The sequence below is a fragment of the Syngnathus scovelli genome, chromosome 14, assembly GCF_024217435.2.
Source record: "Syngnathus scovelli strain Florida chromosome 14, RoL_Ssco_1.2, whole genome shotgun sequence".
NCBI classification, from domain to species: domain Eukaryota; kingdom Metazoa; phylum Chordata; class Actinopteri; order Syngnathiformes; family Syngnathidae; genus Syngnathus; species Syngnathus scovelli.
This window is the reverse complement of record NC_090860.1, coordinates 11,995,074-12,019,821: the sequence shown is the minus strand read 5'-3', so window position 1 is coordinate 12,019,821 and position 24,748 is coordinate 11,995,074. Positions and strand designations below refer to the sequence as shown.

Below are 24,748 nucleotides of genomic sequence, written 5' to 3'. Positions count from 1 at the left end.
GGCCCAGCCACAACGGGCATGATTACGTCCTAGCGGCTTTGTCGACATCTATATGGAAACCGGATGGAAACAAATGTTTACAAATGCAAGTTGTGGCCGTGGAGTTTACAGGAAAATGCTGCCCTGTGTTTATTTGGTTTATTTGGTGTTTTAAATGTTAGTTCCCGAATAATAAATTCAGTTTTTCACTTTTTAATGCAAATTGAGTAACCTCAGAGACTGTTGATATTGAAATCATTAGTCGTCAGTATGCTATTAACTATTTTTTTTACATGCCTTAAATTACAAGAATGAATGCACAGAAATAAACAATGAACATTTGTATATTCTTATGAAATACTTTTTTTTAAATTTCCATTGTAAATCCCACAGACCACAAACATCCACAGAGACTGTCGATGATTGATTTTACTTGCATACATGCATGATGTGACAGTTGTATCATTAAGAAAATCTATTCCTAGACAACTCCCCCTTAAATAATAAACAGGTACACACTTGATAGAACATTAGCTTGCTCGCTCATAAATAATTGCTTGTTTGTGTTGTTCAACCTGCAATAAAAAAAGAAAAATCTTCAGGCTCCATTGGCCGCCTCCATTGTTCAATTTTTGATAGCAACAATCAAAACAACGGCGGGGCGGGTTGACGATCGATCGGTAAGGCCGCATCCCGCCGTCGTCTCGGGGCGCGTTGAGGATAGAATCGGCGGAGTGAAGACGCATTCCAACTCGGGTTCATCAATACGTTCATGATCTTTGAGAAAAGAAATGTTCCAGGAGCGTTAATAGTGTTATTTTCTTGGCACACGCACGCACACACTCAGGCTTAATTCCTTGCCTGCAGCGATGTGAGCTGAAGTCCCTCTCCTATTAACCAGGCTGCCTTGGAATCAATGGAAAACATAAAGAGGCTTAATCTTTTCGGGTGCCTGCTGCTGATTGCCTATTACACAATAATAACACACCTCCAGTCCCGTGGAACACCAGAGGGAGACACGTGGTCACCTAAAGAGACACACACACGCTAAATCGGTTGCTTTACTATGACAGCAAAGGTGTTGTTAGGTCGGGTGCTACCTGAACAAAAGAGGTATTAGAGGACGGTTTGTCGGGTCTTTATCTTCACAGACTACAAGAATGCCTTTTTTTTTTTTGTGCAAAAACCTCCAGAATGACACAAAGATCAAAATCCCCAAAATCTGTCACTGTCCCAAAACATCTGGCCCCAAAAACTACTATCATCCTTTTGGAAACACTTTGAGGTTTGAATAGACCTGATCCTGGTTCTGGTTCTAAGAGCTGAGCCAGCAGGACAGAAGGAGGATGTCGGAATCAGCCAAGTCCAGTACTGGAACCGGGGCCACGGATGGACAGGAGTCCCTGAGGAGTTTTTCCAAAGCGTCTTGGAGTCCTGGTGGAAGAAGGAGGATGATATTAGCGCGTGGCTCCCGCCGGGCCTGCACTTAACCCCGTGACCTATTCGCAAATTATTGATATTCTTAAACCCCCTTTTACATTCATTACAATGTAGACATATGTTAGAAAGGATTGAATTCCACATTCGGACAAGCCAATATGCGTGAACAGGAGGGGGGGGGGGGGGGTTCTTCTTTATTAGACACAGTTGTTGTCTTCGCCGAGTACGATTGGCCAGACTACAGATGGAGAGCGGACATATGAGAATTCATGGAGCAAATGTCTCGATGACAGCCTGTCTATTTAGCGGCGGTCCGCCGGGATCGCCGTCCGGTCCCGATCTGTAACGCTAATTGGCCACAAGTGTGTCTGTCTCGCGGTTGTCTCATTTCTTTCACGAGGATGCACACCGGCCGGCTACTGTAACTAAGAATATGTCGGATATATATTCGATACCTTCGAGGTTCACGGGACTTTCATGCCATTGTGTTGGAAACCGAACGTTGTATGTCATGTTAGCCAAGGGACATGTGACCCAAAAGGAGGGCATGAGCATTTCTTGATAAATTAAGGCTGCGGTAGAACTGGAGGATTACCATGATTAATAGCCGATACCTTCGGGGCTCATTGGGCTTTTAAAGGAGTGGCCAAGGCCGGCAGCGGTGCGACTTTTTAGTTGTGCTACGCTGCCTCCCAAATGGATCAAATTAGTCAAATGAACTGGCGATTATAGCAAGTGTTGGCCAATGAACATTGTTCATTTTGAAATGACTAAAGATGCTGAGGGGCACGAAAAGACCTCTGTAACGTTTCTTTTTGTGTTCTACTTCCAGAGGTGCCAAAAGTAATCTCACTCTTTACAGTAGAAACAAAGATACTTGTTCAAAAATAGTCAAAGCAGTACTGTACCTTATACAAAAAGGACAGACTTGGAGTTGGCTCAATTTTTATGTTCGTGTTCCCAAAACAAATAGCTAGGTAGATAGCTAGCCGGATAAATCATTAGCTAGCTAGCTAGACACATAGCCAGCTAGATAAATAAGATAGATAGAACTTAGCTATTAATGTTAGAAAGAAGGGTCTGTGACAGAGTGGGGGTCTTTGGATCGTAAGTAACAAGTTGCGACAAGATGTTTAAAGGTTTCATTCGAAGCATATGCCACGTCTATCAGCTGTGAATCCTCACGCAAATAATGTAAAGGGGGAAGGCGAGGGGGGGGGTTACATTTTGCGTTGTCTGTGCTCTGACAGCTGCACCTCGTGACACTGCGAGCGCCGACGCCAGAGGTGTTACTTTTTTCCCCCTTTTGACTTTTCGGATTCATCGCCCCATTGAGAGCGGGCTGTGACCCATAAAGACGCCCGAAGGGTGAGGGGGATTCTCTTCGTGTGCGTGCGAGCCGACTCCAGCTTCTCCGTGATGAGTCAGGCTCGGTTTGCGGGGGGGAAGCGGCATAATCAAAGTTGTTGACTCTGCTCCAGCTGCATTCACATGCTTCCAAAAGTATTGGGACGGCGTACAGTTCTCATGTTATTAGCAGTGTGACTTGATTTGTGTGCACAAACCTTCAGTGACTTGCTTCGCCAGCGTGTTGTGGCACTTGTAGAACACTCGGGCACACAGCGGCACCAGCTCAGCCTCCGTCTCCTTGAGGGCTTTTCCAAACGCGGTGCAGATCGCATCCGTGACCTCCCTTGGGTCCTCCGCGACCCCGGGATCAGTCACGGTCAGGGACAGCGAGGCGGCGCTTCGGTCGGCAGACGTGAGAACCCGGCACTCGATGCTGCAGCGCCGCAAAGTTGTGGTCATGTGACAGGAAGTCCTTTGGCTGGGGTCATCCTGGATGGCTGTGACGTGGATCTCGACGGCGGCATCTTTGGGTAAAGCGGGGACAATCGCCACCACTAATGGAGGAGCTTGGCGTTCAGGTCTAGTAAAAAACTTCTGTAATGCAGACAGATGGTGCACAAATTGCTCAATGTTGCGCAATGCTCAAAAAAAATTGTTAGCATTAGCATCAGTAACACCGGCCGACCAAAAATGATTCCATGTTCGTAGCCGATTCCTTCGCAAAAACCTGATCATTAGCAAACATTGTACGGTTCTTCGTCGTAAGAGCGTAAACAAGACCACACACACGACTCTTCTTTACATGACAGCCGTGACAGGCCGTCCATTACCCGTAGATTGCGAGGTGACCCCGTCTAATGGTAGAGTGCAAACAACCGCCAACAGATCCATAATATGCTTTCAGCCACCATAAACAAAATGCTAACATGACAGGTCCTACTCGTGTCGACTTTTCACCTCTCCGCCGCGCTCGTTCCCTGGCTTCACCCTTTTCTCTCTTTTCTACCCCAACAGAGCGGCGGCCATTAGCCCCAACAAAAAGTATTCAGCGCGGCCCCCTCTAATAATACTTGGGGGCTGGCATCATCCGCTAATGGGACAGAAATGAGTGTTTTATATAAGCGCCATTTCAGCCCAAGTCGATAGGGTGAAAACACTTAACCCCCTTTTCAATTTGCTGGATCAATTTTCATCCACTTACACGGCACTCTGTAAGTGCGGAATAATAACAGGTTACCCTCGCTTTTTTACTTGGATGCTCGCCCGACGCGCACACCAAAAAAAGAAATTATCGAAAAGAGCAGCCGCCGCTGACGAGGAGAAACTCTTTGTCCTTTCAAGATCGATCGTGAACAGGTAAAACTTTCTTAAACTCTTCATCGTGAAACTATGAAGGCTGAGAGCCACATTCTTTGTTTACAAGAGTTGAAAATTGCTTATTTTTGTTATGTTTTCGAGATAAATGTCTTAATATTAGTAATAATACTAGCATCGCTCTAATTTTTTTTTATTCCTAGTTTTAATTCTAATATTGTAAACTTTTTTAACTCAAAAAAGCACTACTGTTTTCCAACCAAGACTTTAATTTATATAAAATTTACCACTAAATATTTTTTTTTTCAAATACATAACTTGGAACGCATAGCGTAATTGTATTGTTTTTGTCAGGCTGGTCCCAATACTCGATCAATTGCGATAACAACAAGGTGGCTCTCATGTCAAGTGACAGCACATATACGCGGCGCACGCTTTGATAAATGTTACATTAGCACTTCTAGCTATTCCTTGTCAATAGCAATTGAACAGAGAGAGAGAGCGGGCGAACGAGGAGGGATGTGACAGGACTGAAGGGGTGTATTGAGAGGAGACGGGGTGGGGTGGGGGGGGCTGACCCTTGCTCAGCCAGGCTTAAAGGCCACCCTGCAGGCCTCTGGGTTACCCAGCCTCGGCCCGGCCCGGTCTACCGGGAGAGCGGCGATGTGCTCCGGGACTTTGTAGTGACACGCGACTTGCTGACTTTTCAAGCTGTCCGACAAGCTCACGTCAGACTCACGTTTGTTCTTTTAGTCGTGTGGAGCACAGGGGGAAAGTTGCAGAAAAAGTTTGCGTGGTGGGTGGGGCAACTTCAACTTTGGTACTGGGCGAGATTAAATTTAAACCCCCCCCCCCCAAAAAAAAACATATATGGATTTTTTTAAAAGGGGGGGTTACTTTGTTTACTTTTATTGAAGGCTATTTTAAATTATCTTGCAATCATTTATTTGCTCCATATTTGACTTTTCCGCACAGCAGATTTCCCTCCTCCTTCCTTCACAGGGCACGCGGCCACAATCCCCGCAGTGCCGCACTTAAGAAGCGTGACCCACCTCTCTCTTCGTGTTTGTTTTTCTTCTCCCCGCTAACTGGCGTTCGGGGCGCGCGGCCGAAAGAGAGGCGTGAAAGCCGAACGGTAAACACGGTAATAAGGAAGCGGTGTGAAGTCAGCCGAGCAGCGGGGAGCTGATGGGACCGCGCCGCTTAGCCGGTTCCCCTACATTTCCTGCTCAGCGGGACGTCGTCGGCGCCGAGGCCTCGCCGCACCGCCGCTGTCAGTCTGCTCTAACGTCCCTTTCCACTCGTCAGGATGTTTGCGTAGATGTTTAAGGCGCGCCAATGGTGGACAGCTGTGTGAACACTTGGACAAAATAACCTCATGAGCAAGTTAGCAGAGCTACAAAATTGGCGCGAGTGCTCAAGTTGTCACATTTGGATTGGGACAATTTCAACAAACGCCTTATGGGGAAAAACTAGCTTGTAGCACAACACTTGGAGAACTTTAAAGTTCAAACTTTGTGTCTTTCGTGATCTGACCCAGTTTGCATTCCTAAGCGGCGACATGTTGTCAGTGCTTTTTCATCCTATGGAGTTACAAAACGTCAAAAATCACAGCAGCTTGTGAAATCTGAATATTGAACCCTTGAGGGGGAAAAAAAAAGCCTCGAAACGGTTGAGAATTACCGCTTGGCTTTCCAGGAAGTGACACAAAGTTGACATCCTCTTTGCCTCGGCTTTTAACCCCCCATGCCCCCCCCTCCCCGATAGAGCCACATGTTGGATGTGCGCTCCCGCTTCTCTCTCTCCGTGCCCCCCTCGGGGCCTATTCCCACCACTCGACAGATTACAGTGGGCGGAGAGAGGCTGCCAGGGAAGAGACTGGCGGGCGCTCTGGTTAGACGCACGGAGCAAAGGGTTAGAAGCCGGGGCGGCAGAACGGAGGGTGGCGGCAGGAAAAGAGGTTTGGGGGTAGGGTGGGGGGATAAGCTGCTCTGAGAGTTGAACCCAGCTCCAAAATGGTCGGGGGGTGCAAAGGATTAGGGAGGCTCTGAGGAAGACATCTGCCTCTGCGCCAAGCTGCACATTATCAAAGACGCCCGCGCTTCCCACATCATCAAGTTTTCATGAGAAACGGCGGCGGCGGCAAGTATCAGTCGCAGCGAGCGGCCCCCGGGGGGAACACACGGAGAACTTTTGCCTATTTTCCCCCCCTCTTCACAAATATGACAAAAGTTTAGGGACACCTGATTGGTATGTGGGGTAAAGGTGCTAGCAAGCTAGCTAAGTAGCTAGCAAATCAGGACAAAAGTATTGGAACGACAGGAAGACAAACTACATTTTTCTGCACCTTACTTCACACGAGTGGTCTACTACTTATTGATGCCTATCTACTGACCTGGTCTTCGTCCTCAACCTCCAGGGCACGTTTCCATGCGGCCCGGATGATGGCGACATCTTGGCTTCTGGTGGCATAGCAGTGGGCCTGGACCGTATGGGCCAGAGTCAAATTGCCGATGGTGGCCTCCAGAACTTTCTGTGCGTGGCTAAATGCCAAACTGGCTTGCGTGCTGGTGCCTGCTTTCACCAGCTGCATGGTGCAGGGGACCAGTGCGATTTGGCCTGCACAGAACACAGCGCCGTCGACCTGGAGAAGACAAAGGAAGGACACACCTCAAATAAACACATTCTTTACAGCTCAGAACTACTTTAGTATTTAAAAAAACCAAAACATTTTAATCAGTAAGGTGCTATATCAAATTAACATTCATTGTAAATATCCCTTGGTTAGCAGTGCATTAATCAATGAGGCCCACCTCCTGAATTTCGGCTTCTTATCGCTAACAGTTTTCATTTCGCACTTCACACAAAACGTGCCAATAGCGTCCCGGCGACATCGGTACTATTTATAGGTGTAATTAAGCATGTGATAATAAGCTAATTCTCCGTTAAATACCTCTGCTCGCAGACGGGGTCTCGCATAACAAAAGTCGGGCTTGGATCTATCTGTTTAATGCGTAGAGATGTGCGAGGGCTGGTACTCAAGAGGTCAGGTCTTTAGAGACCTCGCATGGGGGGGTCAGCTGTGAGGATTTTTGATGCTAGCATGTGGTCAATGCAAATATTAGCTGGTGATAATTGCAGATCAGCCAACATATCTGGATCACTTAAAATTTTTCGCCACTATATATCTGCGCATGTTGAAAATAATCATGGTAAAATAATGATTGCTTTGCAAAGTTACATTCCCGTTAGCATTCCATTTAGCAGTCATCAAAGGTGATGAAAAAAAGTCCGCCCGCCCCCTTGTGGTCGGGACTGTCCTGAATTTTTTCTAAAACTCTTCCTCGCGACATGAGCTCACCCCATTTGGCATTCACAAAAGTTGGGCGACCGTTTAGTCAATTTGAATATCAAAAGGTGCTAACAGAGGGCTCCCAAGCAGGTGTGTGATGATCAATTATTGACGACGACGCTCTGGTTACTCTTTGTGGGAGGTGGAACTGAGGAGGGGGCGACACGGGCGAATACTATTTACATAAAATTAACGGTTCAAAAGAATGACTTCACACACCGATCAAACTTGTTAATTGACTGTCAATGCAGTGTTCCGTCGCAGATACACACGCACACACACACACACACACACACACACACACACACACACACACACACACACAGCTACATTATTCATCTCAGGCCCTGACAGGGAAGACAGTCCAATTTGCATGGGCGTTCCCGAAGTGATCAACAACCCCTGACGCCGCATGCATTTTTAATAGGAAGCCCCTTCTTAATATTCATGAGGGGGCAAACAATTGCACATGACATTAAACTTTCTATAACAAGGTAAGTCGTTTTCAAACGCTCGCCTTAGCCGTCTAAATGGCCCGCAGAGACAAGACAGGATGCGGTGCACCCATACCGCCATTTTTTCCCCCGCCTCTGTTACTTGTGGAGTTGATCGATATTGGTGCTCACTGGGCTGAAGTCTAAAATGATGTCATAGGCATGTTATCTAAAATGGAATTTCTCAAATTACATTTATTTCGACAGTAATGTTCCAAGAGTAATGTTCCAGGAGTGTTGATTTATTTATTAATATTTTATCAAAAATTTTGTAATGAGTTTCCTTCTCGTAATGGTTTGTATTAATACAAATAAAAATAAAAGTTTGTTTTTCCCTTAGCTTTTTTGTTTCTATCATGAAACACTACGCTGCCTTCATGTTTTCCCAGCGTCCTTCTTTCCGTAAAAAGTTTCTTTGCCGACGTCAAATGAGGAACTTTGGAACTCGACGGCACCACTGTCGCGATGAGAAATGATGAGTTGAAATTGCCGTGACGTTACTTGTGTCCACACGGCACCAGCAGCTTGTACTTTATTGCTTTCCTGCTGTATATTTAGCCATGTGCCAACAAATTCTGACCATGATATACTGCTACAAAAGTGCTACCCATGACACGAAGCCCTCATAGTGGACCCAAAAAAAAAAAAATCTGGTTGCTGTGGCTATGTTGTCGCTTCTTAAATACACTTTCCTCAAACAGAATGTATCATTACCACATTTCCATGTTGTTTGTCCTTAAACAAATGAGTCATATTTGCGTCGGTTAGTGGGATTTTGATGGGAAAATCGAATCTAAGTTGTATTATGCATTATTACCCGATTAATCGAACCAAAATAGTGGCGAGTTATACATAATATTTTGTGATTAAAGGGAATTGAACATATATTTGGGGCAAAATTTGTTACAAAATATATCTTTACATTACATTAGACTATTATGTTAGCTTATTAGCATTAGCATACAACTGGCTATGAGCAGTTATGTGCTTGCTATATTTGAGACTGTCTGATTACATGATCATTTGGTTCCATTTGACACTTGTGAGAAATTTTTGCTGCTTTCTTATCGGTGACTCGTTAAAAAGTCACCAAAGACCCTCGTGCGTGGACAGCAACTTTAAATAAATGCGCCCACGGAGCCACTGTGGAGCACTAATGGGGTCTTCTTTCAGGCAGAGATGTTTCTAATTGGGTTTATTTATTTATTTATTTTTGGGTCAGACACTTTTCCACAGATGACCAGATAGCGCCGGACTATATTTGGTCTCGGAAAGCCCTCTCGGGGCCAGGCAGCATTTTTTTCCGAGGAACATCTCCCCGTGTCATTAGCAGAGTTTGGAACTGAGATAAAATTACCCGCTATTGATGAACAGTCAGGTTCTCTGGCTGGTTCCAAGGACAGGCGGAAAGAAAAGCATCTCCGACGCACCTTTGAGCAGCGCTAATGGTCACGTTTGTCCCCGCGGAGCTCTCATGCATAATTTAAGGAGGGAAAACGAGCAAGCAAAATGTGTAAAATCGGTTTAATTAAAAGGGTATAATGTTGCTTAATGCAAGGACACATGCAAATAAATTACAGGGGTAGTGTGATCATTCTGAATAAAAGCTGCACGTGGATTAAATAAAAGCAAATGGATGCCGCGCGAAAGCTAAATACAGAAGTCTTTGTTTGAATTTTTAACCGCACGAGGGACCGTTTGTCATTTTTCGCCAAAGTGTCATTTGTATCCCGAATGCGGATTAAGTTGCGGCTGAACAAAACGTGCCGCCAACGCACAGATGTTGCATGTGCCATCTTGAATGTTTTCTTTTATTCTGAACGGTGGAGTCTGTGTGAAAATTTTCGATTCCTCCGAGGAACATTTTTAATTCATGTGACAAAACGCCAAAGTACTTATTCATGTGGAATCTTTTGCACTATTGAATGAATATTTCAGGTTTGGCAAATACTTGACAAAAAATAATTTGGAGCAGTGTAGAAACCCGTCGCCCCGAATAATATTTTGATAAAAATAAGTCATATGTTTCGAATGACTTGAGTGATTTATTTGTCAAATTTAAGCCTCAATCAACATCCTGGGTCTTTTTGGGCTGGAGCTCTTGAAACTTTTTTTGTGGGGCTAATCTAGAATGAAAACCTCACCAAATTTCTACTAAATCAAACTTCTTTTAGGAGCTAAACTTTCAAATTATGTCGCGACTGACCAAAAGACACATGTCTGTAACCCAACAAATATTTTCACCAGCATTTAAAGATAGGCAAGTTGCTTTTTTTTTTTAAAGGGATAACAGAGAAACACATTAATCATGAAACAAGGCAAAATTATTCCAACATTTAGACCATATCAGGGACAAAAAGCCCCCCTACCCCCAAACGTGCCCTCACGTCTGCCCTTGACGTGACCACTCCACACACCCACACACAGTGAGAGTTACACACTGTCATGTCAGCTCTGGTCAACTTTATGCTGGTTGGAGAGGGCTGCCGCTCAGTCTCCAACCAAGGTCGGGTGGGGGCTGGGGTGGCGAGGGAGGGGGGGGGGGGTGCCTGACAGCGAGACGCTCAGGGGAGGCGCATCGCCAACGCCGACGGGCAAGAATAAACAAACACGTCCTCTTGCCATCACTCAAATGCGTGCTTGTTTTTTTCTTTCCTGCTGGGATTTTCAAACATTGAGCTCTGTATTGCGTACAAATGTAAAATCGCGCTTCTATTTGCGGGACATCGATATTATGGGATCATTTTGACTTTTCGATATGTATAATCATCGATACGCCGAACGAAATAAGTCAAACTCATGAGTCTACAATGTTACGTAAATAAATATTCCTTGTGATTCCCACACGTAGTTGCTATGGGGAATAAATAAAGCTAAAAACACGAGCGAGCTTTTTCATGGTGTTAGGCAAATGGCCCCGGCTGCCTTCAACTGTCGCCACCTCCGATCTTTTGACAAATTGCTTGTGAGGCTTTTTACGACTGATGCACATATCGCAAAAATCATTTCTGCCAAGCCTCCCTCCCTCGCTCCGTGTGCGTGCGTGCGTGACCTGCCCGTGGGGACATGACAAGCACCGCCACGCATCGCTCTATCAAGCCCGATCTTTCCAGGACAATGCAAATGATGACAAATTCCATCATCCTACATTATGCGCTTTGCCACTAATCTCCCTAATTCGAGAGAATCGCGGAGGGTCTCGCCATTTGGGCTTGAGGGGCATGTTTGTCTGATTGAATGATGATGAAACGGCAGCCCTCACCCCCCCCCCCCCTGCTGTCTCCCATCTATGACCATCCCTTCTTCTCTCGTCTTATCATGTCGTTCTATTTTGTTGCTGTTAGTCATTTTTTTAAAGCACAGTATTCAAAATGTCCACTCTTAGCATCCCCGTGCAAAGTCCACATGATACAATTGAGCATTGTTAAATTTGAGATAAAACAAAGAGTGATATCATTGCTAAGAACACACAAAACGGGTGCAGTGCTGCCTCGTCTCAACAGATGGCAGTATGGCTGCATGAAGAGAAAAGCTCCAAAACAGTCCAAAAAGCGACTGTCAAACATTTTTGGTTGCCCAAAGTCAAAATGTTCATTTTAATAAAGTACAAATTCCAGTCGTAATATTGAGAGAGCTGTAAATCCTTGTCTGTGGGCCGTATTGCGGAAAACCAATACAAAGGTATTGCCTGCATTCATTTATAACTATATAACTATAGAAAAAATACTACCTAAGAATATTGTTGTTATTATGTTTGTTAGGATTTATAAATCGGCAAAATGTAAAAAATATAACATGCCCTAAAAATGATTACACAATACTATAAACTGTAAAAATAAAGAAAATGTTGAATTCCTTCTCAAGAGATGAACAAACAAAAACACACTATAAAATGTTCTAATAAAGTCAATGGATATATATTTTAAAGTTTGGCAAGAATTGTAATGTCCAAAATTATTCCTACCACCATGTTATGACTTTAAATATATGACTGGCCAAATGAATAAATATAGACAAAACAAGCTAAAAAGATATTTTGTATATATTAAAATAAAGCAACAAAATCAAATGTCTAAAATTATTCCTACCACCATGCCACTTTAAATATATGTATGGCCAAAAAACATACTAAAAAAGACTATTATTATTATTAAATAAATATTCTGTATATATAAAATACAGCAACAAACACACACAAGAAACATACTCGAAAATATATGAAAAGAGGCAATGCATCCCTCCAAAACTTTTACATTCCAAAAGGAATCTTCTCATTTTAACTTCACAACCGACAACCACACCCATAATAATAAATCCATATCATCAATAAGAGATGCGAAATAAAAAGCCCCCCTCCCAAAAAAACCTAAACCCTCAACTAAAATGCAAAACAACCGCTAATCTTGTCTGAGTCGTCTGTGGGGCTGCAAAAAAAAAAAAAAAAAAAAAAAATGGAAATGCTGGCATATTGTTGCATGTGGATGTAATAATCATTTCTAACCAGAGGCATCCACTGTCACTTTTAATGTGCGCAACTTAAGGAATCGCAGAACTGGGGCATAATAATCACATACATCATCTGCTGCTGCCGGAGCAAATTCCTAAAATACAAAAAAAAAAAAAAAAAGGCTGAGGAGCATCAGTGTTACATTTGCTAGTCATTCTTTGCTCCTCTCTTATTAATCTCGTGCTCTCCAAACAAACTACAAATGAAACCCACAGATCATGAATAACGGAATACTCAATTTAATCTTTTTCTTTGGGGGGAAAAGGGGATTTTTTTTTCTTCTTCCCAATGTAATATTACCTTAATATGTATATTCAGCCCTTTTTAACATGTACATTTTCTATAATATTTTTATTCTTGTGTTATTTTATATTTCTAAAAATGATATTTTCCACATTGCCAACTTCTGTGTGCGAATGTGATTTATTAAGATTCAAATAAATACTGGATTTTATTCCTTACGATAAAATAAAGTGCATTTTCCCACCCAAGTATTAAATACTGTATCGCTCGTTGTGTATTAGGCGTGTATATATTTAACAAGGAGCATCCTCAACATCCTTCTTGCTTGCGTGTGTGAGCGTGTGCGTGTGTTTGGGCCCTGTCAGCTCTCGTCATTGCAGGGGGAAGAAACGCAAGCAGGCAGCTCTGAATATAGCAGCGAGTTACCATAGTAATGGGACGGTCATACATCGCACTCATTTCACAACAGCAATTTATTATTATTTTTTTTATCTATGCATTACCTCTTCATTTATTGCAATGTACAACTAAAAAAAAGAACCATGTCAAGCCGCCCCTAACCGGGGGGGTGAGCCAATACCGATCATCAAGACATGGGAGGATCGGAGAATAATTGACGTGTTTTGACTGAGTGTTTGCAGTTTGTTGATAGCGGGAGTGTCACGGTGGATAGCGGCGGCGGCGTAAACACATACTGGCGTGTCTGCAAAACCTCTTTCCACTCTACCGCACATACGCACGCACACGTCAACAAACAGGAAGCATGTGGGTCTTAAAGAAAGAAAAAAAAAAGGACAATACAATTTCTTTACACTAATATTGAATATTAGATACACCCAAAAACAAAAAATATTAAATATTATTAAAATATTATAAAAAAATGGAAAAAAAAAACCCACTGCAGCCTGTTGATTGGTCAACCAAAAATCACAATGGCAGTTATGACAACGTCACATTTAAGTATTAGATTACCGTCGATGCGGCACTTGTATCGGATCTCATCAATTGTGCATACGGAACTCATGTTGTGGCCATTTACAAGCCGAGCGTGTCCCACTAGCAAGTGTACGGCACAAAAATCCTATTAATAATTAAATATGGGAGGATATGCGCGTCTGCCGTGCTCCTCGCTTTCCGAGGCGGTCGAGCACCAATAACAATACACGGCGATCATGCTCAGGCCCATTAATGAGTGCCAGTGTGGCAGTGGACAGAAAGCCAGCGCATTGACGGAGCAACTGTGACACGTCCACTCTCTCCCCGTGTCCTCACTACATGCTCATACCAGCCCGTGTCCACCACGTGGTGCTCGCTGCAGAAGAGTGGTGGGAAGGGGCGGGGCTGTGGGGGCTACACTCACCCGTTCAAATACCCCCCCCCTAAACGCAGTCCAGCTCTCCAAAACCGCATCAACTCTGATATATGGTAGCGTACACGCTGGGAAGCCTCAAACGAGCGGGAAAGGGAGTCCGGTCCCGGGACGAAATTACACAAGCATGTTTGCGGTATACGTGCTAAATGAAAGCAGACCTCCGCCAAGGCTTAAGTCGGTCCGTCTCTGTCATGGGTGAAAGTCAATGAGTTGATGATGCCATTTCGGGATTGTCGTACTATGATCTGACTTTTTAATTTCATATTGAAGTGGCTGGTAAATGTAAACTCTGGATGAGATCCAATCTTCTTACAGTTTCCGATTTAAAATCCTTAAAAGTACTTAAAAGTACCGTCTGGTTATTTATACGTCTGAAGTCATCCGTGATGCTAATTAGAGGACAAGTTAGTTCAACATGTCCCTAGTAAAATTTTCAAGAGGTGCCGCCATTTTGTCTAGGCCTCTCTCATCATTTTTTTTTATTTTAAATGACAGATTTTCAGTGCTTATTTTTTCTTAAAGTTACATTTGTCAGACTCAGGTTACGTCTGTGACCCCTCGTGGGTTTTTTCTTTCATTAAAAGACGGGCACCAACAATTTTTGTGTGTAGTAAACATCTGTCACATGACACGGCGGTTTGCGGAGGTCTCACTGGTTTTGATGAGTGGCTTTGGTGCGTGTCCACTTCAAGGGAAGACACTTGACCTCAGTGTATGTGTATCGGATGGCGTCCGAGACAGTCAAGAGACAGCCATCATCCTGACCGTCACTCAAGAAGTATTCAGACAAAAGATCCGTGTCACCGCCCATCATTCAGGTATTCCGAAAAGGAAGCAAAAGCGTTAACATGAGTGACGACAAGTTGCCGAGCATTCCGGAGCTCGTTTTTCATCGACCTAATAACTCTGTGGGCTACACCGGTTCTCACACGCCACAAAAATAATTCCATAAAGTGCCACAAGCGCGAGAGGTGAGATAGAAGACAGGTTTTAATAAAAAAAGCAGGAAGAGAAGGTGCTAACAGGCGCCACCTCTTCAGCGAGAGCCGTCAGATTCCAACTGGATTAATTTGGGTGGAATTCAAAATGAAGTTAAACGTCCAAATTCATCTGTTCGCACAATATTAAAGCCACTTGACATTTTTATTGACTCGCTATGATGTCATCCGCATAGTCAATCGGTCCCGAAAAAGTTCCCATCATTGTTTTTCAATGTTTCTCCGCACGGCGGGAATTTTTTCAAATGCTAATATGTGCCCGGCTACACTTCCGCTGCCCTTTGATGCTAATTGGCGGCGTCACATCCACTTTGCCGACCATGCCTGGCGGTCCACTTTGACCATTTCAAAATCCAATAGGAATTGTATTGTGGCTTGGCGCACGACTGTTCTCCCACAAGGTTGCCGACTGTCAATCAACATTTGGTCGAACTTTGAAAAAATATATAGCTTAGCGACCAGTTGAAATGAAGCAGAGCTCCCCAAATGACGATTTGAAAATTCCATTGCGGCAACATTGATTCAAATTTGCCTAATTGCTCAACCCGACTTAAGACGAATCTTTCTATAACCCTAATTGGGCGGAATTGTTTAAAAGCTTCGGCTGTGAAAGCTTCATTGGTATGCTTTTTGGTTTTAAGTGCTTTGACGTCACCATCTTTGGTTTGTCGCTTAATTGATGGATGCACTAAAGCGGTAAATCATCTTAATTGGATTATGCAAATGGTGTCAGATTGCTGGACACCTTTGCAATTGGATCTGCGATAAGACAGCCAAAACAATTAATGTCAAGATGGGGTTGATGCAAACACGCAGGGAAATGACGAATGTGAATCAGGTAAGCCGAGCACATTTTTTTTTGCCCATAGCTCCGATTTGACAACGTAAAGGTTAACTAATTCTTTAAATCAAAATCCAAGAAAAACATGTCAGGATTCAACATTCTGCATGAGGAGGCGGACGGCTGGATGACAACTTTGAAGGTCTCCCGTCCGTCATGTGCCAAGCTAGTCAACATGTTAGCGACAACGGCGAATGAGAATTATTCCTGTGAGACTGCATAGCCTTTACAATGAATATGTATTTATTTTATTATGGTTGATTAGATGTAAATCATTGGAAATATTAAAATTAAATGATGACATTTTAGGGACAGAGACTCTCTACGCTTTGCTTTTAAGTACATTGTTTAGCTTGGAGCATTTTTTTTTTTAAAGATTCAAATGACTATGAGGACAGCTGCATACTTTATCATGAATTCAAATTGTTCGCATTGATTTATGCTTTTGTAGCAGTTTTCATTTGAATGATTTCAACCGAGACAAGTTTATGACAAATGTCCATGAGGCTTTTTGGAAATAGAAGCCAACAGCAACGAGTGCCGGGAAAGCGCAATGAGAGCGGCAGGGCTTGGAATGCAATAAAGAAGCCCAAACCGCACGGAAGAAACACGGCCGTGGATGTTCTTCGGTATCTCGTTTCAACCGCGGGATTTACAAGAGCAACGCTTTTAAAACGATACCGACGTACTGGAGCTTCTCTTATCGAAAGAATGTTACGGGGCAAATCACGTGATGTCTGCGTGTGGATCCCCGGCACACCTGTTGAGATCTTTACGAGCGATAATAAGAGGCCCGGTTGCGAGATGCGAGCTAATGTGATGAGTGAGAAACGTCTTTATGGGGGTTTTAAACCTCGGAGCCTCAAAGTACTAACATTGCTTAGCTTGAAGTAAAACAAAAGAGCTACCAACAGCATCCATTTTATGGATTATAAAATTTAATGGAAGATCGAAAGGTGCACCTGTTGATTTTTTTTTTTTGGGTTCGTTCTGCCGTTTGCCACGTCGGCACCGCACCCGCCGCCAAAGTGGAGCGTCACCAAGACGGAGGCGCTGATGACAGGTTCCCAGCGAGGGGCTAATTGTATCAATATGGAACAAAATAATCCCTGGTTGCGCCGAAGAGACCCTTCAGACATGTTTTTGATCAAATTGAGTCATTGCGGCGAGGGGGAGCTGTCGAACGAGCAGACTCCTCGCATTGTTTTCTTAGAGGAGAATTTAAACTAGCTTCTTTGGGTTATCTTTCGACTGGGCCAGCTGGTAACTTTTAAGGCCTGTGATTTGGACGCTCCATCTGTTTGCACTTTCCGACACGAGGGACATTTTTGACATGAGTGAGGATTTCAACAGGCTACGTTAGCTTGCGTGAATGCGTTTTAAAACACCGTGACCGTATTTGGGGAAAACGCAGCATAGTCCAACATTAAATAAGTGTCGCTTAAACGGGCCCCTGAGTAAATCTAACATTTCGACAACTCCCGAGTCCGCGAGCTGCGTTGAGTCACGGCCGTGCGCGCTGTCAAGGCATCGAAGCGGATAGCTAATCCACACGTGTTCCGTCTCATACGCAGATTTGGCAGCGGCATCAAGGACGGTGTGCGGGAGATGGACGCTATCCTTGTTGACAGTACCTTGACAAGCGTAATCCCGGATAACACGCAGCGGGTAGGCAAACAGATAAACAAAAAAATTGCCGGGACGAGCGCTCAACCGCAGCGCCGCACTTCCCGACGTTCTTTCTGTGCCCCCGAGTGACAAAAATGGAGACGCGCTTCCGACAGCGAGGGACAAAATACGGCATGGTACAAAACCACAATCATACGCTGCAGCGTGCATAAACAGCAACGGAGGCAAATACATAAAAAGCATCGTGTAACTACGCATCATGGGAACGGCTGCTAAGCTCCTTGAAATCCCCGCATTTGTAGACCGAGTTGACGTTATGCTTTTTGCAAACCAAAACGCAAACGCAACAATTAGAACTCCTGTCTGTGATGTGTCACTTAAAAAACAAGGTTGTGAGGGAAAAAAAAAAAAGACTGTAAAAGGAAACGTTATCAATGTGTGCAGACTATTCCATGTCACTAATGACTTAAAAAAAAAAAAAAAAAAAAAAAAAAAAAAAAAGGATTCCACAAAGTGTGTGTGTGTTCTAGCGTTCTTACCCTAAGGGCTTGACTGTATGGGCCGATGTTGGCCGGGGCCCAGTGAGATAAACTCTGCACGTGGAGGGCTTCCCTCCGATGAAAGCAACCCTCCGCGGCCGGCTCGCTCCACTTATGGAGGAGACAGTCCATCTGAAGAAGATGGCCAGCGGGCAGCGAGGCCTGGACGCACACCCTGGATGTCGAAAAGGAGTGTTTTAGCATGACTGCTCGGAATGGGATGTGGTTGAGTTTGTACCTGGCGGGTGGGTTGGTGGAAAAGTGGTTCTTATACACGGAGTTGAGGGGACCAAAGTCGTCCATGTTGTTCACGTAAAGGTGGACGAGGACAATGTCCTTCATGTTCCAGCCTCTGGCATCCAGCTGACCTGGACACATAAAGAGTGTGAATGGTTATTATGAAAGTTGTTTGGGTTATGTATGCAAATCATTGAGTTTGATATATAACAGTCATGTATATATTTAGTATTTTTTCACTGTAAGAAATTATTTAAAAAATGATTTCTTATTAAAAATGAAGAAAAATAGGTTAGTAAATGTAATATTAGAAATATTTTTGGTTATTGTCACTGTCCAAATAAAATAATGTTTCTAAGTGGCCAAAATTTTTTTTGTTTCTGCAACTGTGAGGTTCTTATTATTATTCACAAAAAAGGGCTAAGCTTCTTTTATTATTTGTTATTTATTTATTTATATTCACTATCTAATCCAAACTAGTCCAAACATTGAATGAATTTCCAGATCTTGCGAGTTACCACTGTTCCTTCAGAAAAGAAAAGCCACCAAAAAGTATTTTGGGTGACAGTTGCTAAAGTAATGTTTCAAAGAAACTTTTTGTGGACATGCTATTCACCAGGCAGCAACAAAACTTCTCCTTAATGGTCAGTTCAAACAATTTGGTTTTGAAGATTACCTCCAACAATGGGCTGTCTAAGTAAACCTGCTTCAACTTGAGCTTTTTTTTTTTTTTTTTTTTTTTGGGGAGGTTGTGCGGCTCCTCCAGGCAGCGCTTAGCAATAAAGCCAACCTGTGCATCTGCAAAGCATCGTCTTTGTGCTGAAGATCGTTTCGTTGATGTATTTTTAATACGACTGAAGCCACAGTGAAGCGCTAATGGTGTTTGTCCCTCCCTGAAAGCGTACGCGGCGTGCGTGCATGTCGAGTACAAACACAAGCTCGACACACACACACAAAAAAAACCGCTCAAAGCCAAGTCTCCCCTTGCAATCGTTTGAAAGCGCTTCAAGTTTGTTTTGCCTTCGCCAACACCGCCGTCTCTCTCGCACTACTTCATCCTCATACAAAGAGGCCGTTCATTAAATATTAACTTGTTTAATATTGTCTCCACGCTGCGCAGGCAATTCAGCCCAGCACCGTGATAAACATTAAATATGCTTTTCATCTTTCGCTCCTCTTTCTCCATCAAAAAAAAAAAAAAAGAAACGGTTCGAGAGCGAGGGAGAGCGAGGGAACTACAGATAGACTGCAAAAAGCGCCCACTTTGAAACATCTGCGGGGCAAAAATGATAAAACGTGACTGTACTGTCTGGACGCCTGCGTTAAAAAAGCGTCTGGCGTCGTCGGGGTACGTTTGAAGAGCTTGTCCTTGTTTGGTGGCGAGGTCACCGTTTGCTATTCCGCTCGAGCAGCCGACGTAGCGTCTGACGCCGGGCCTTGGTCTCCTGCTGGGTTGTCGAGCGCGGGACGAGACCTCAGAAAGTCTTTGGCGCTACACCTCATGCATGCTAACAAAGCCAGAAGAAAACCAAAAGGATGGAGGAAGAAATCCAGTCACCCCCGAGTGCTTCATCCTTCCTTATTGAAATAAATTATGAAACTATGGACTATAATACCGCAGCGTCCGAAGCTAACAGGATCAGCTAACATTAGCATTCAAACAGAACATCATAGTTTGTTTTGCTAAGTGCCAATAGAGAGAGGTACTCCATCAATCGTTATTCTGATTCCTTTGCTTACTTCTCAAGAGTACAAAAGCCGCTGCAGTCTGGCCCTGGATCCCGGGGTCTTGGCTTTGCAGGCCGTTGATGCCAGAAATCCACTGGTAACCCTGAGAAGTTCTGGAAGAACAGGACGGAGGCACATCTGCGGGGACTGCTTTAAATACGGAGGAGAGCGTTTGCAGGTTAGGAGACGATATGGATTTTTGGAGGCCCGTTCCAATATTTGGTGGGATAAAATTCTGGGTAATGATATTGATTGATGACCCGCTCTTTATGTGCAGGAGATAAGCATGCATAGATGCAGACAAGCGACGGAGGCATCGCACAGATTCATGGTACAGATATCAACCCCCCTGCCCCCCTCCACCTTTCCATCCACATGTGTATTGTAAACATAAACGCCGGTCTGCACGCATGCCGGAACAATAAGCGAAGCTCACCGTAGCCTTGCTGACAACTAAGGTCAGCGTCTGATGTAAATTGTCGCCGGTGAGGGTGGTCGTCTCCAGCTCCATCAGCATATTCCGCCTCCTCCGTCATCTTGTCAATGGCGCTCTGGCAAGGACAACGAGCGCGGGCCGCATCTCGCGCCACCACATCCTGCCATTAGGGGTGAGAGTGTGTAAAAGGGGGAGGGGGGGCGTATACACGAGGCCAAAGCAGACAAAACGCTGCATAATTACTCAACCTTTTCAATGCGTGTCAGTCTTTTGAGAGCCCGGGCAAACGTAACTTGAAGGTGAATGAATATGGAAACAAGGCCCTGACATACTTGTGTGTTGGGAGAGCAGAGATTCAATCACGCCGGCTGTCAGTCAAATGTGACGAGCACGCGGGCGCCGGCTGCGCTTGTGTTTTTCGTCTTTATCTCTCCGCGTCGCCTTTAAATCGCAAATCATTAGCATTCTCTCGAGGCGCGTTACCTGCCAAACCCGGCCGCTGCATTCAAATACATATTTCATAGTTTATCCACACACCCTCGTCACCATGCCCTAAACTCATTGACCCCCCCCCCCCCCCGTTCCTTCATCTGCTGTCAACTGCATTAGGCCAAAAGATAATCAAATTAATTATACTTCATCCCCTCTGCTCTCCTTGCCAGCATGAAAAATAGCTTGACTAGCATTAACGGAGGGCAAATGACGGCGGTCCGTCCCCACCCCCTGAGCCCGGTGCCGTCTCCTCTAGTGCTGGTGTCAGCGCCGATCTGTCACCCTGACGAGAAGAGCTTCAGAAGGCTGAACCGGGGCAGGTTCTCCCCTGGTCGCCCCCCCCCACCCCCCGACGCCTCGACTATCCCTGGATCTTCCTGTTCTTCCCCCAGCATCCTTGGGGTGGGGGGCGGGCATGTGATGTGGGGGGGAATATATAGCTTCAGGGTGCAAGGCTGCGGGGTCACGGGTGGAGTGCGACGGGGGTATGTTTTCTGTCCATAACAACCCCCCCCCAACCCACACGAAGGAAGCAACAAAAAAAGGAAATCAGCTTTCATACATTACTGTAAGACGCTTGAATCATGCAACTTATTCCAGTTCGTGTTTTGCTATTCACCATCCTTTCTTTGAGCTCCTTTTGATTAAGCCCAAAAAAAACAAAAAAACAAAAAAAACACGCCCACTTAGCCTCCTACCTGAATGCAAATCGGCCTAATTTGAGGGGACATGTTTATTAAGCTGGGCCTAGTTTGGGGCAGCAGTGAATATTGCAGACGTCAAAGTAGGCCATGTGGGGCTGGAGGATGGAGAGAGAGTAAAAGAGAGAGAGTATGCGAAAGGGTGGCCCCTCTGGAAGCTGATCTGAACTCTAGCCTCCGGTTCCGTGCTCCTCCCTCTCCTCCTGAGCAAAGTTATCACACACCAAAGGCGTTTGTTCTTCTATTTGTTTTACCCTGTGAGTGCTTTGGCAACAACCAACACCAAAAAAGGGACTCACTTCAGTTTTTTTTCTTCTCTCTTTTGCTTTTTTGGCCATTAAGTTCATCGCTTTGTGGCGAATAGGATTGATTTTATCTGCTGGCTTCTACTCACGCTGTCTTTGCCTTCCGTGCGCATGGCGGTTAAGCGCAGGTAGCCGACTGGCGCGAACGCGTCGGCCGAGTGGATGATCGTCTCGGACGAATCGCTGCGACGCGTGAGGGGAAAAGCAGTTAGGGTTTCTCTTCTCGCTGCAAGTCAGAAAATAAATCAAAATTAGAGTTTCTGAATACTCACATGACGAGCCTCTTTTTGAAGAGGGGGCAATCTAGGGTAAAGGTTTCATATTCTCCTCCTTCTCCGCAAATATGGACGCCGTACTTCTGGGAGAGCTGCGCAAACCACCAAAAACAAAACTCTTGCTTAAAGATCACAATGAAAAATGAATTTTAGAGCATTAAAAAGCCAATGACAAGTACATCCATAGACGTCAAACATCCATTTTAACTGGGCTGATACTAAATGAGTTAAAAAAGTACACAAAGACTGATTTCGAACATAATATGCCTTGCAAGAACATGATACGGGCTGGTGACCTGTTTCAGGTGTGGTGCCATGTCGGCCAGAGATTTTCCCAGGTGCTTGTCGGGGTCCAGGCCTTAACGTGCGGAGAGAAAGAATCACAGATGAGGTGACAGACGTCAACACGTCGGTTTGTTTGACTTTTGCAAGGAGTGTATACACATCTCTGCGGCTAAGGATAACAGTTTGCAAAAGCTGTGTATGCACACAAATTTATACTTATATACACGCACTTCATCTACTCCCCCCCCCTTGAGAACATGAACTGTGGAAAGAGATGCTGTTTATTTGTCTTGTGCCCTCCCGGTGCAGAGAAGTGACTCAAGGGCATGGGGAGGTGAAGATAGGGACTACCCAGCATGCCTCACTCCACTGAGCTTCATATGGTCAACATCTGATGGGCTCACCCTTCATTGCTCAGCTCCCAAGACAATGATTTCATACCGCACGTCACCAAAAATGTGTCTTCAGTGATTGACGTGATCTTTAACAAGTGGCCGATTCATCCCGAGAGGTATGGCGCACCCCTGATGATCGCTGAGATGGCCATAAAACCTTTTTGAGTGTGTGTGTAGGGGAAGTGGGAGGGGGGGGGGGGGTTCTAATTAAAGGAGCAAAGTTAATCGTAATGTGAGAATATCTCCTCCCTCGTGGCCTGACAAGCTCAAAGGTTAAAGTGTCAGTCGGCGCGAGCCCACCCGTGGGGAGCCATGGGTGGGAGACGTGAAGGCGGAATTTGGGCTTCATCTTAATCCCAATTGTATTTCACGATGGTCCAACACAATGTGGGGGGGGGCATGACGGTAGAATGAGCACAACCTTATTCTCATCCCAGGGGACCCGTGCTCTTAATTAGAGTGAGAATTTCTAATCTCGACATCCTCTCATCTTAACCCCGCCGCAAAGGTAATGAGGAGCGATGCATTAAAATTAAATTCCTTTTAAATATCCTCTATAATTAGTCATGTCTTTTAACAAAATCTTCATAATTGGCTCCAAATTGCAGAGGGGATGCCACTCTTTTTTTTTTGATAGTTTCATTAAATTTTATGCGCTTAAATTATTGATAATCTGCAAGAAGACAATTACTTAAAAGCCTTAAGTGGCAAAAAACGGTGCGAAAATAGCGTCAACCCGTTTCAGCAGGCGGTATGTATTGACACCACTTGACTTTCAGAGCAAAAAAAAAAAAAAAGTTTTGTTGGCCTTTGCCCACCGTGAAGAGGTTTAGCTGTGTGAAGTTACATCGTTAGCTCAAACTACTTGTGAGTTCCCTTTCCGTGCGCTGAATGGAAAAACCTGGAGATGGCAGATAGCGTCTTAGCCCAAGCCAGCCTAGCCGTGAGCGCGCTATCGCAGATGTCCACGGGCTTTTTCTCCCAATCTGGTGACAGCTCGGCTTTAATCCCCCCCCCCACGCCAAATTACATCGGTGACGTGCGGCACTTTAGCCCGCTAAATGGATAGAATAAGCGTCTCGAGTGAGCACTTTTGAAACAACGCTCGAAAACAATACATCTTCGCTCGCTATCACAAAGAAAGAGCCGGAACGACGGACGATAAGAGGAAGGTTATATGGAACATTTGTCAGGCTTTTTTTTTATCTGGAATTCAGTGTCTGGATGGAATTATGGAAAGCGGAAATTATGTTGGGATAAAACTTTGTCATCCTTAAGAGAAATCGGAAAAAAAAAGAACAAAAAGGGGAGGGGGAGTGAGTGGGCTTTGATTTTTGTATTGTCTTGGGAGAAGAATCCCAATTAAGCGAGGGACCTGTGGTGCCCTGACTCGCCACCATCGATTAGCTAATTAGATGAATATTTGATCGTGACTTTCAGAAGAACCAATTACCTTTAGGAAAACAAGAAACACTCATTTTTCTGTCATTTTGGAGGCGCAAAAGAAATTGGATTTGGACAATGAGGTGTCATATGAAAAGCTAAATTAGCCAAGTCAGCCATTTTGTTTATATTTGTGAAATTTCACTTCTTTTGTTGTCAGGCTTTTTGGATTCAGTGACCAGTTGAGCTTGTTCATTTTTTAACGACATTTTCTTCTAGCGCTACTTTTCTCTTGTTACACGGTATTAAGCTTCCATCAGCACAGATTTCAAACTTGCGGAGAATTCACTTAGGGGATTATCCCGCATTTGGACAGCTGTCTTTTCACAACGGGGATTTGTCATCAAGCTATATCCTCCCCTTAAGAAAAAAAAAAAAAAAAAGATACTTTTC

The 24,748-nt window shown here is 44.4% G+C and overlaps 1 protein-coding gene across 24 annotated transcripts in view; it reads right to left on the bottom strand.

Moving 5' to 3' along the window:
* Positions 1-232: 232 nt before the first annotated feature.
* dph6 (diphthamine biosynthesis 6) overlaps positions 233-24,748 on the bottom strand; it is a 94,424-nt gene continuing 69,908 nt past the window's right edge. For 10 of the 24 annotated variants that reach the window (XM_049740495.1, XM_049740504.1, XM_049740494.1 and 7 more), the window contains 10 exons: positions 22,529-22,590; positions 22,230-22,324; positions 22,047-22,140; positions 20,460-20,619; positions 20,036-20,173; positions 18,297-18,426; positions 18,059-18,233; positions 6,479-6,727; positions 2,985-3,363; positions 233-1,413 (listed from right to left, as the gene is read on the bottom strand). In XM_049740495.1, coding sequence (XP_049596452.1) covers positions 1,295-1,413; positions 2,985-3,363; positions 6,479-6,727; positions 18,059-18,233; positions 18,297-18,426; positions 20,036-20,173; positions 20,460-20,619; positions 22,047-22,140; positions 22,230-22,324; positions 22,529-22,590 — 1,601 coding nt within the window. In that variant the 3' untranslated portion in view covers positions 233-1,294. The remainder of the gene's footprint in view (positions 1,414-2,984; positions 3,364-6,478; positions 6,728-18,058; positions 18,234-18,296; positions 18,427-20,035; positions 20,174-20,459; positions 20,620-22,046; positions 22,141-22,229; positions 22,325-22,528; positions 22,591-24,748) is intronic. The other 14 variants (XR_011088062.1, XR_011088064.1, XR_007485797.2 and 11 more) reach the window with 14 other exon arrangements.